Below are 13,354 nucleotides of genomic sequence, written 5' to 3' on the forward strand. Positions count from 1 at the left end.
TCTTATCTGGGGCACCAAGACATTTACAGCATCTAAAAGTAGGCTCACAACAGGCTGTCTTTGTTCATCACAAAGTCAATACAAAACTGAAGCCTCCAGTTTAAAATGAACTTATAACTAACTAGAACTGCACTCTGTCGAGTGCCTACTTGCTTGTTGCACACAAGTAAATGGCCTACTAGTGTGCAAGCAGAGCACGCACTAGTGTTGAAAAATGATGATGGTAATTACTTATAAGCTTGTTTGACGTCACACTGGAACACGTCATCGTTACGTCACCGTCAACTATACCCTGGCACTGGTACATATATTTAACACGTCATTATGCTCATGTGTCCATATATGTGTACATGTATATATGTATGTATATTTACTTTTCTGAGTGGTTGGTGGTATAATGTAATCGCCTGGGTCAATTGACACTGAAACGTATCATTATCGTCAACCAATTATACCCTGGCATTGGTACATAATCTAAATCACGATTCACGGAAAACATACCTGCACGGTCAGCTTCCGTATGTCCGTATGACATCATATCACGTGCATTCTAAGGGACATTAGTACATATCTTCATCACATCATGGGACATATGCTTCGTAGCATGACAAAAACACACCTGCACGGTCAGCTTGGGGCCAGCATATGACGTCATAACGTGTGCTGGCCCCAAACATCGCACCTGGCCGAAAACATGACTTGCACGCTTGCGCAAGTAAATATAAATAATATAAAACATGGATACATCTCATGTATCCAGTTTAAAATGAACTTATAACTAAATATAAATAATATAAAAATGGATACATCTCATGGTGTAACAACACAGAATAATGCAGACAATTAAATAGTGTACTGATCTCCAAAAGTCACCAGATGGCAGTAGAATGCAGTGTATATTCGGCTACAATACTAGGCTACTACGTGAGTCTCAAATCAAACGTTTGACAATATTGTGAAGAAGAAAATCAGGAGTTCTGGTCGAGAACTTCTGAAGCTGAAGGACATACTGTCTCTTTTACATACCTTTAGAGCTAAATAGGCCCTTATCCTTTGTAATTATGATTATTATTATTAAATAATAGTACTCTTAAGTCTTAACGTTGTAGTAGGCTGTAGACTGGTATGTTGCAGTAGCCGGCCCTAGTTGTAGCCTTGCTTGGGTTTAAATTTAAAATCCTCTTTTATATTAGCAGACCGTAGGACTGTAGGACGTAGGCCTACGCCGCCAGCAAAATATGCCAGACCCTAGGAGAGACACAGATCAATCACTTTGCTAGAGTGACATGACGAGCTTGTAGCCTAGTAAACAGTGACTTTTAATGGTGCAGATTTGCTTGGTTCATAGTTCATACTTGTGCCATAACAGAAGGACTTTAGAAGGAATGATTTTATTGTCTGGACTTTCTATCAAACAATCAAGTTTCACGCAAATGTGCACTGACGGCGTACAGAACCATGTATATGCATAACAGCCAAGCACTGGTCATTTAATTACTTCCCTGTGCGTTTTTTCCTGCAAACTGCTAATAAAGTAATCAATCAATCAATCAATCAATCATTCATCCACACGCACGGGGGCACATGGACTGGAGCGCACGCGCGCGCACACAGTCACAAACTCACACACGCGCACGCACGCACACACACACACACACACACACACACACACGCTAAGGAATTAACTTAATTTTCAGGGCAGGCGGCACTTATCAGGGTGCAAGTCTGCTAGCGACCGTGTTTACGAAATGCCACGTCTTTTACAAAAGCGGACATGTGACTGAATTATACGCTCACATGGCCGCTGCTGTATTGCATGATCCGCTTCAGTTTTTAAAGTCCGGCTCGGCGGCTCCGTCAGCAGCAACTATCCGGAGCCGAGGACCAGTAGTAGCCTGCCCTAAACCCCACGGCCAATCTAGACGAATCATGGCGAACAGTGAACAAAAAGTTGTGCTGATCACCGGTTGTTCCTCCGGCATCGGGTTACGAATCGCCGTCACGCTGGCCAAAGATGAAAAGAAGCGCTACCATGGTAAATATGATTTTCTACTAAATCTAAATATAGCCTATATTGTTTATTTGCTAATTTCGTTATGGTACAAGCATTTTATTCTGTGGCTTGTGCTTCATCCAAGCTATTTTGTTTTAAAAGTCTATAATACAAAAGTAGGCAGCTCACCGCAAATATGTGTTTTGTCTATTGCACACATAGTTATCGAATCTACCCTTTTGTGCAGATTCAGTCTTTCTTGATTCAACGTGAAAGCGCAGTTGAGTTTCCACTCCAGGACCAGGGTAGGCTACGGCTCCGCAAGGATGCCGCTTGCCAGGCGGGGATCATAAAAGAGGCTGCAAGTTCTCTTTCAAGTGACTTCTCAAGTACAAAGACCCCTTTATTGCACAGAATTGTAGACTGCTGCTCCGGTTTAGTGCCGTGTCTAATGCGCCTATAGTTCCCTCACTGGAGCGAGTGTTGAAAGAGGCACAAAGTTTGAGACCTGTACAAGAGAGGGTTCACTCTAAAACCAAGGGCTGTTTGAAGTCTTCATCGGGGCTCAACGGGATTTGGGTCTGTCAAGTGTGACATTGTTCGTTTGTGCGTCTTTTCCAAGCCACAGACATCCCGTCATTAATGTCAGTCTTGGGTTACGTTTATTTTTTTGTCTTTCTTTGGGGCAACTGGGGTCTGGGGATTCATTACCGTGAAATAGATGAACAACAAAAGCGATTAACTGCTCCCAGCGGTTTGAGTTGAATAGCACAGAATGGGTGAACTCTGACCAGTTTTCCAGGAAGAACGTCAGCAAAGTCGAGTCTGTATGGATATTATAACTCTATGCTATGGTATAGATCTGCTCTAGCCTACTCAACCACTTCATGGAGAAACCACTTCATGGAGAAATTAAAAAGAAAAATACTGATTAAATAGTGCTATTGTCCAGACTCCAGAGTAATAATTAGCAGGCAGTGGCATTGTGTGCCAACTTCAGAGAAACCCCCAAAATGCAGCACATGCAAGGCAATGTGGTTCATTCAAGAATGTTTAAGCTGCCCAAGAATAATTCCTGCAGGAACGAGAACAATGGACCTCTTGTTCAAGTCTCTCCTAGTACATAAATCTCCTTGAAGCTTCATGGACACCCTGTTCTCTAATCATTAAGATCTTATTAATGCACAGCACATAGTTAATTTGATTGCACCAGCTTGATAGAACAAGTTGTGTCACATACCATGTCATCTCTCTTAAAGCAGTCTCTAGATTGTTTTGCGCCCTATGTTATGAAAAGAATCAGTTGAACGTGGATTCAACTCATAAGGACAACAGGTGGACACAGGGTTATGTCTGATTAACGACAAAATAAAATTCTCATTGTTATTAATTTGTAACTCTGAGAGTGTACAAATGTAACTAAAAGGAGATTCACAGGTCCATTTCGTTATGGACACAGACTATCAGAGTTAACATAACACTCTGGAATTTATAGTGTAGTTGTTTACACCACTGATGGCCAACATGTAATGGTAATAACCCTGTACCTTTGGCCTCCATTAGATAAGACAAAACATTAGCACAGGGTGTGGACAATGAACCCGACAGTTAACGTGGAAGGTATAGTATCGTCTTGTCAACAACCTGCTGATAAAAACTTGCAGCTGTGGTTAATATGTTTTTCCCTGTATGTAGGTTAATGTTGCCAAGCGTACAAGGTTCACTTACGTTCTACAAACTATCTGGCGCAGTCATTTAGAGATTTGTGTGCTGCTTGCTTGCATGCATGTGCGTTTGTGCATGTGACAGAGTTCTGATGCATGATAGATTCAGTGCAACTCATCTGCCTGTTTCCTTAATCATCAGTGAGTCAGGGGGGTTAAGATGTGTTAAAGTTACTATATACACTACACCAGACCAGACGTCATACTGTCTTACTGTAAGACTTGGGAGCCAACAGTTCCTGTGCTATATGGCCCATTGGTCAGGACGCAGGAGCTGTTCCTTATCGTGTGCTATATCCTGTGCTATATGGCCCATTGGTCAGGACGCAGGAGCTGTTCCTTATCGTGACGTGAGGCAGTTCAGACCAGATGCTAGTATGTTACCACCAATCCAATCCTTGATACCGAGTGCCAAGCAGGGAGGCATTGGGTACCATATTTCCAGTTTTTGGTATGACTTGAACAGCGATTGAACCCTAACCTCCACTCTAATGAGCTGGTTTTGTCAATGTGTTTCAGTGTACTCTCTCTCTTCTCTCTCTCTCTCTCTCTTGCTTTATTGGCATGACATTTGACAAGCGTTGCCAAAGCACAATTACAATTATGACATAGTACAAAATAAAACAACAACAACATAATATCAATGAAATGAAAACAAGCAGACGGTGTGGTAAGTAAAACATGGCATATATCTGTGTACTACTGGTTAATTCTAGGAAGTGTAATTCTGTCTGTCTGTCTGTCTGTCTGTCTGTCTGTCTGTCTGTCTGTCTGTCTGTCTGTCTGTCTGTCTGTCTGTCTGTCTGTCTGTCTGTCTGTCTGTCTGTCTGTCTGTCTGTCTGTCTGTCTCTCTCTCTCTCTCTCTCTCTCTCTCTCTCTCTCTCTCTCTCTCTGCCAGTAATCGCCACCATGCGGGATCTGAAGAAGAAGGACAAGCTAGTGGAGGCAGCAGGTGACACGTATGAGAAGACGCTGACACTGTTTCCCCTGGATGTGTGCAGTGACGAGTCAGTGAAGCAGTGCATCAACAGTGTGAAAGACCGTCACATTGATATCCTTAGTGAGTGTGAACATCACGTCTGATGTCTGCCCTTAAATTAGTTGATAAATAAACAATCATTACGCCGTCGCCTATAGGTCAAATGGAATCTATTCTTTTTGGGTTCAAAATTAACTGTTCAAATGTTATCACATGGAAAGAAGAGATTTCCTATCTACGTTATATTTTAGATAACCTTTCTGGTAGAAACAAAAGTATTCAAGAAAGTCAACCAAAAAATAATCTGTGGGCAGGACCTCCTCGTTGGTTTCTACCTGGAGCACTCCTCCAAATGTCATTTTGACTGATGCATGCACCTCACAGTACTCTAGCACGGTACTCATAGGCACTAGGCAAAAAAATCAAAACTACAGACAAAACAAACTAAGATTCGGCACAAACAAGGGGATGAATTCATTCTACTATTATGCCACCAAAATGTGGAATGCCATCAACAAGTGCAACTCCCTACCCTCCTTCAAAACCGCCATAAAAGAGCACCTGCAATTTGAAACAAAATTACCACCCACTGTTTGTTCTGCTCCTAGTATTGATGATTTATTGTACAGTATTGTATGTCTTTATGTCTTGATGAATTGAATACATAGGACCACAATGGAAACAAGCCCTCAGGGCTTTTTGTTATCCTTTTAGCATTATTGTGTAACTGTATCTGTATTTTTTACAAACTGTTAATAAGTTCAAGTTCAAGTTCTTTATTAATGTCCCAGAGGGCAATTTGGTTTACAGCAGTTCGTAGAGGTTTGAAACGTAAAAACAGTACAAAACAGCAACAGACATGTGACAACATAGCATGAGCACATCTGTGCAATTGATAAAAAGGATACGAAAATAAAAGAGTAGCCAACCAAGTACAGTACAAAGTGAAGCATCATACCATACTACTCTTTTAATTTCGTATCCTTTTTATCAATCATGTTGTCCTATGCTATGTTGTCACATGTCTGTTTCTGTTTTGTACTGTTTTTACGCGTCAAACCTCTACGAACTGCTCTGAATTGATTGAATAGTAGTATTCAATCAATCAAGTATTCAATCAATCAAACCACATGAACCCTAGTGTCCCTATTTGGGGCAAAGATTTGTCGAAAATACCTGACCTACAAGCTCACAAGGTGTTGAGTTTGATAGACCGGCTATTCTCAGCAAACCAAATTAGCCCATAAGGGTCTGTGAGTTACAGGAAGGTTAATAATGGTCCAATGCGATTCTGCTGCTGGTGTATCCTATCCTACCTTGAAAATATTTTTTGCTTGCTGTCCATATTTGGGCATGCCTTACACGGAACCCCATATATGAGCTTAAAATGGACAGACAGACACAGAAATGAGCATTCCCAACTTGCATCATTCCTGACTTGGATTGTCCGGACTTGCGTGGTCCCCAAGTAGTTAATAAGGACAGAAACACAGTGAAGTCAGCGATTAATTTAATTAGCATGTCAATTTAATTGACCTGCCTTCTGTGTACATCAATGTGCATGTGTATGTTCTGTGTGCGTGTGCATGTATGGGGGGTATAAAAGCATGTTTGCATGTACAGTATTTCCTTGTGACAGGGATTTAGGGGGCAACAAAAGGCAGCTTTCACTGTACCAAATGAACGGATGGCCATTGTTTCAGCTTGTATTTTTCTCAAATTTGGATGACATTCTACCCACAGATTTACATTGTGAGTGGAACATTGCAGAACTAAACTTGCTTAGTTTGCCTATTGTCTGGCTTTGAATGACTATGGCCTTTCTGTTGTGTCTGGTTGTGGCATTTCAAAAGCAGCTCAGTCTGCACTCTGCATGTGATAAAGATTTAAGTGAGAATAAGAGGTGGAAAGAGAAAGTCCATTTTCAGTATATTACCTCACCCTGATATCCAATGAAGAGATGACCATTGTTTCAACCCTAACATCTATTCATAGATGTCCTGGTACCTATACTGCTTCCCCGCCCCCCACTCCATCCTAACTCTATTTCGCCTCTAGTATGTAATTACACAAGAGTTGTTTGCCACAGACTGGAGCTTTGGTTACATCACAACTCTCTGTTGGCGTTGGTCATATACTGACACCTGGTGGCAGGCGGCAGAGCCATCTAATGCCATTAGCAAAGGCATTTCAAAATCTTTTACATAATCTCAGAAATCCAATTGAACTCTGACATTGTATGATTAGCTTTACCATTCATGAGCAAAGAGACTTATTGCAGTAATGCAACAACAATAGGTTTCACATTTCACGTGTGTGTGTGTGTGTGTGTGTGTGTGTGTGTGTGTGTGTGTGTGTGTGTGTGTGCGTGTGTGCGTGTGCGCACATGTGTGCGTCAGTCAACAATGCTGGAGTTGGCTTGCTGGGGCCTGTCGAGAGCATCAGCATAGAAGAGATGAAGAGGGTGTTTGAGACAAACTTCTTTGGTGTGGTGCGCATGATCAAGGAGGTTATGCCGGACATGAAGAAGAAGCGTTCAGGACATATCGTGGTCATGAGCAGCGTCATGGGCCTTCAAGGTTTGAAATGGGAACAGGAATGATACAGTAGAGTACAGCACTGGTGGTGGAGGACAGTAACTAACTAACTACTAACTATGTTTGTTGTGGTGCCTACAGTACCACACAATAACAGATTAGGTTTAGCAGGGCAGTATTAGATTTAAATTTCTCGTTGCTTGTCAATAATTCACAAAAAGATTATTTTAGTCAGCCACATTTAATCAAAATGTTATTCTGAAGTTGCTGTTCTCTGTTATTTTGTAATATCGTTCCATTATGCCATAACTTAATCCCCCTCAGCCACGTGTGTGTGTGTACATACATATGTGATTTATTATGGATTATGTTGGAACTTGGAATGGATTTAAATGACGAAATCAAAGTGAGAACACCACCAACATCAGAACAGCATTTCGAAATGTGCAAAGTTTTGTGTGATTAGGTGTTTAAAATATATCTTGAGAGGCCTCAGACCTAAATAATAATCATATAGGCCTCTATAGCCTAGATCTCAATACCGAAACATAAAACCATTTAAACCCATATTTAAAAAAGGCTAGTATTGTCCCTTACATTTCCTCTGTCACATTTGTATGGAATTTCAACTAGTAATGCTAACAGTAACTGCCAATAATGTAATGTGAGTAATTGAAGATGTAGTCCAGTTAATGGCTGAATACTCTGTTTGATGAGATAGGGCTGTGACATCCATGTTTCTCTGTGTGTTCTGGGTATAGGTGTCATATTCAATGATGTCTACACTGCCTCTAAGTTTGCCATGGAGGGATTTTGTGAAAGCATGGCCGTACAACTGATGAAGTTTAATATTCGGTACATTGTACATCGTCCATCACACAATTCTCTCGCCCTTTTAGCCATTATCATGTGGTTCCTCGCTAGCCTGGTAAACCATGCCGGTCACGTGAATTCACATTATCATGTGTCTTCTGCAGACTGGTGCAAGCGATGGGTGGGCGTTTTGCAGCTAAACCAATCAGCGTCTGTCAATCATAGGGCCCTGAGTGCAGACGCCGATTGGCTCTTCCACTTTATGGTTTCTGCAAAAAGCCTACCCAGCGCTTGGAATACACGTGACCGGCATGGCTTACCAGGCCTTGTAGACATAAAGTAGGCAATACTATACTCTCACTTTCCCTATAGGTTGTCTATGATTGAACCTGGTCCAGTGCACACTGAGTTTGAGACCAAGATGATGGAAGACGTGGCTAAGATGGAGTATCCAGGCGCAGACGCAGATACAGTTCGCTATTTTAAAGATGTTTACCTGCCATCCTCCATAGATATTTTTGAAGCCTTGGGTCAAACACCAGAGGACATAGCCAAGGTGAGTGAACACATTCTGAACTCGCACTTGGTCCTACAACGACGTATAAATTGTGCTAAAGTCTGCCCAGTCAGTATGCATATGTAATTAGCAGACCTAGCACAAATCTAATTAAAATTCATGTTTTGTTTTTGTTTTTTGTGCTTGTTATTCCTCTAGTGCACTAAGAAGGTTATTGAATCAAGTAACCCTCGCTTTAGAAACCTAACCAACAGCCTGTACACTCCCATCGTGGCCTTAAAGTACGCTGACGAGACGGGCGGCCTGTCGGTCAACACGTTCTATAACCTGCTCTTCAACTTTGGTCCTCTCATGCACATCACCATGAGCATCCTTAAGTGCCTCACATGTAGCTGCCTGCGCAGACGCACCATCTCCCCCAACTGAGGAGGGGTGAGGGCAGTTTCGGCTCTCCCACCTGCCTGCACTCCAAAATCCTGTGGCTGGGGTTGCGGGCTAACCAGGACTGGAGCTGGTATCAGAGAGGCTGGAGGGGCCTCGTAGTTCAAAGACGCTACCACGATAAGCTCTTCCACACAACATGCACAATTGCACAAATTTGTCATAGACATGTTGTATACTGACTGACCTCATGCAAACACACACATGCACGCACAAACACACAGAATTACAAATCATAATAGAGCTGAGGGCTTTAATCAGCCATATACCTATATGGATGTAGCCAAATGTAAGTGGTTAAATGTGTCTTTACAGAGACAATGACTGCACAGAGAAAATGATTAGTCCTGTGGACAGAAACAACAAAGCACAAAAGAAAACTCAGTTACAAAATAAAACAGGATCATTAACAAACCATACAGCTCATACTGAACTAAACACTCAGGCTTTGTAGGAGGTAAAACATAATATGACATAGTCAAATAAGAATATAACTGCCTTAATTGTGCTGTGCTCTTGATTTCATGTAAACTTAGCATTGTTATCATGGTCATATCTGCTGTTGAATCATATTTCTGCATAATTTGTTAAGTTGAATGTTTTGTTTGTGGTTCTTAAATGTTTATGAGGTACTAAGATATGGTATGTCTCATTTTAATGTAAAAAGAAATGTAGAAATAAAGAAAAACTATCTGGTTTTCTCTGAGAGATATATGTGTGTGTTGTCTTTAAAGTAGGCTATTGCTTGATGAAATATATCTTTCGGTATTAATACAACCTACACTCATAAGCAACAGGCAGAAATTTAGATAGTTTTATTTTATTTCGATTTATCACATTTGGGCCAAGGATTGTTTTTTGTGCAAAACAAATGCTTGCAATGTATACAGAATCATGAAAACACCCTAGTTTGACACGTCACATGCTACTTAAAAGTGTTTCTGTTGTAATTTGTTTGAGGTTGACCACCAGTTGATTACGAAGACAATGATTTATTGTATTACAAAATATGAAAAACTACTAGGGGTAACTTACTTATATATACTTATATATAAACAATAAACAATTTAATATATGGTTTTGCCTAGCTCTGGTCCATAGCCCTAATGCTTCTATGATTCTGCCCAGCATTAGGGCTATGGGTCAGAGCTAGGTTTTGCCCACTCTTAATTAACGTTCCAATTTTGGAGCTTTGGCTCATGGACTAAGAATTGGTTCTGAACTGAACCTACTTTCTGGCTTGATATAGACTTGACAGCCCAGATAAGCCTACATCCAAACAGAAAAGTCATATCTGATATTCTGATTGCATTAAACTACGTTAAACTCACTTTGCCACTCACTTTATGCATATGCAGTGCATACCCTCTAGAATGCGTAGCACTAGCAGCCAAAGCCAGGTTGTTGACAGTGACAGGCTCACACTCGAAGGTGCCGGACGTGACGGTCATGCACAGGTCATGCATGCATGATGCATCATTGTGCCAAAAGGGCTACAAGACTTTCCTCCGAGGGGGAAAGCCTGCATGGTGACGCGAGCGGGTTACAAGACACCAAAGCAGGTACGCATGGGTCTCTTATTCTCTTTCCATGCCCTGTTGACACTGAATGAATGGTATACTTTTTGGTTGGCCTAATGAAAATGTGGTCTTATTACTACTAGCTAGCATGTAATGTTAAATATGTAGCTGTTAAGTAGGGCCAGGCTGCACTGTCTAGCACACCACGCACAAATGCATGCATGCAGGAAGCCTATCAAGCAATACATTATTACCGGTAGGCTACATTGATTAATAATGCTATAGGCCTAGGTTGTTGTATGTCTGAGGAGGTGTTTGCTGGTGCCAGGGAATAATACAATAATAAATATAGCCATGGCCCGCCATGGTTTATGCCAGGGTGGACAGGAAGTGTTGAGTTGTGTTGTGTTGTGTGACCTTGGAAAGAAAGGTCTGTTGTAGGATGGAGAATATGGTGATTCTTGACTGACTGCATCATGATGTGACTGAATTGTGAATATTCACCCACACGTACCTGGATGGCCCTACTAATCACAACGGCAAAATTCTTTCATTCAATACATTTTTTTTAATGTACCGTATCTTTATGTTGAAACTTGAAAAATGTTTGCCATGCTCGTGCTCTACCTATTAGGCTATAGTACTCTCTATCTGCAATATCCATAACGCACCAGCAGGGAGCAGTGGTTCATTGTGACTTCACCCAGAACTTCACCACAGCGCAGTGTGAGACAGTAGCCTATCGTTTGTATTTGTGATGGAATTTGTCTTACATTATGACATAGCATGGCCATTGGCCATGACATGACATAGTATTTTGAGGAGAATACCCGGCCTGATATATTGTTTACCAAATAGCTTGCTATATTTGATTGTATTTAGGCAGTAAAATGCCATCCCTTTGGCTTTTCTAGCCTATATGGACAGACACGTTCTCTCTCACACACTGTCACACACACACACACACACACACACACACACACACACACACACACACACACACACACACACACACACACCACCAGAGGGAGTTCAACAAACCATGTGCAACCCAGATTAGGCACAAACAAGGGACCAAATTAATTTCACTCCTATGCCACCAAAATGTGGAACGCCCTACCAAGACATGTGGATCCCTTGACTCCTTCAAAACCTCTAACTGTATACGTTCTTTTTTCTTTTATGTTTTTTTTTGCGGCTTTCGCCTTTATTTTATATATTTTATAGAGAGACAGACAGTAGGCTGACAGGAAATGGGGGAGTGACATGCAGTAAGGGCCGTCGGGATCGGGAGTCGAGCCCGTGGCACACTGCCAGACTCGGGCTACCGGCCAAGGTGCCTGGACCGCTGAGCCACGGCCCAGGCCAAGTATACGTTTTTTACCTCCTTATATGATGATTTCCTGTTTTTTGACATCCAGCTTTCGGTTACCGTCCACAAACTTCGTCTTAAACAAACATTAAATTCCCATTGATAATGAATGGAGAATTTTACGTCATAGTGTCAAGTGGCAAATAGGCAGTGTCTATTTTTCATCATGATGATGCACGATGATAAGAGCTCCCCTCACTTCACACAGGTGTGATGTTTTTAATATCAAGTGTATATTTGTACGTCTCTAAATGTTCTGATGAATTGAAAATGGTGGACCCTGTTGTAAACAAGTGTAATGCTTTATCATGGTGTCGTCCACAGTAACAGTTTTTTTTTTTTTTTAACTTTGTTTTATTTCAAAAAATGAAACACGAACAATGAAACATAAATCAAACATAAATGTGAATGCAAGAAAACAAAAATACATAACAAAAACAGAGACAATAAAATAAATCAAAGAAAAACAGAAAAACCACAGTAACAGTTTTTGTATTGAGTTATCCTCATTTGGTTTGATGAGGTCACTCATGTCAGTGTCGTGATCTTCATATATGGAGATCCAGGTGATGATAGTCAGCTCCATATATGGAGATCCATGTGTTGTGTGGTTCATTTGCAAGTGTGACTTGCGTCTCGGCAACCACACTGGTTATCATGAGACTGGCACTCTGGTGGTGGTGCCAATGCTGCTCTCTGTTCAGGCTGCGCCGGCTCGCGATGGCGTCCTCCGTGAGACTCTGGCGGTGGCGCCACTGGCGTTCCCTGGCCAGACGGCGGCGACGAGTGTGGAGGTTGCGCTGCTGGGGCAGATCGGCGTGTGCACGCATCCGCTTGGGTGACGGCAGACTGCTGGGCGAGTGCTGTCGTTTTGGCATGGGATCAACTTTGACCAAAAAATGCAGAATGAAAACAGGTATGGCCAGGGTTCATGGCCATATATAGCGTGTCTTGAGTGTAGAGGGTTAGATGATGTCAGACTGACATATACGGGATCATATATGGAGACGTGATGTCACGATGCGTGACCATATATGGAGAAGCAATGTCACGATGCGTGACCATATATGGAGAAGTAATGTCACGATGCGTGACCATAAATTATGGTCATGCCTAGTTACCCACGTCTCTTATCTATTATGGAGACGTGGGTAACTCGACGTGATGTCACGATGCGTGACCATATGAGGTGTGGGGTGATTGACGGACTGACGGGAAATGCAAGTTTTCATAGTAAATGCGACCTGCAGTCGCAATAAATACTTCAATCAATCAAACATACACACATGCACGCACGCACGCGTGCACGCACGCACGCACGCACACACACACACACACACACACACACACACACACACACACACACAGGTGTGCAGGAAACTTTAGAGTCTATGTTTTCCCCTAACATATTTATTTTATGGGATCCAACAAATCAGAAAGACGGTAGTAATGTATTAA

General features: G+C 41.8%; 1 protein-coding gene across 1 annotated transcript; it reads left to right on the forward strand.

Annotated features, from left to right (window-relative positions):
- Positions 1 to 1,677: 1,677 nt before the first annotated feature.
- On the forward strand, positions 1,678 to 9,691 carry rdh8a (retinol dehydrogenase 8a). The gene is made up of 6 exons (XM_079520491.1): positions 1,678 to 2,035; positions 4,616 to 4,777; positions 7,096 to 7,275; positions 7,995 to 8,088; positions 8,419 to 8,602; positions 8,762 to 9,691. The coding sequence occupies exons 1-6, from the start codon at positions 1,798 to 1,800 to the stop codon at positions 8,987 to 8,989; spliced, it is 1,086 nt and encodes a 361-aa protein (XP_079376617.1). The 5' UTR covers positions 1,678 to 1,797; the 3' UTR covers positions 8,990 to 9,691.
- Positions 9,692 to 13,354: the final 3,663 nt, after the last annotated feature.

Source organism: Electrona antarctica (assembly GCF_951216825.1).
Source record: "Electrona antarctica genome assembly, chromosome: 14".
Classification (NCBI taxonomy): domain Eukaryota; kingdom Metazoa; phylum Chordata; class Actinopteri; order Myctophiformes; family Myctophidae; genus Electrona; species Electrona antarctica.

Excerpts from the sequence above, each read along its gene's own strand:
- rdh8a (XM_079520491.1), top strand. The coding sequence starts at position 1,798 with ATGGCCGCTGCTGTATTGCATGATCCGCTTCAGTTTTTAAAGTCCGGC. Across the intron at positions 4,778-7,095 it reads CCGTCACATTGATATCCTTA|TCAACAATGCTGGAGTTGGC; the intron begins GTGAGTGTGAAC and ends TGTGTGCGTCAG. Across the intron at positions 8,089-8,418 it reads CTGATGAAGTTTAATATTCG|GTTGTCTATGATTGAACCTG; the intron begins GTACATTGTACA and ends CTTTCCCTATAG.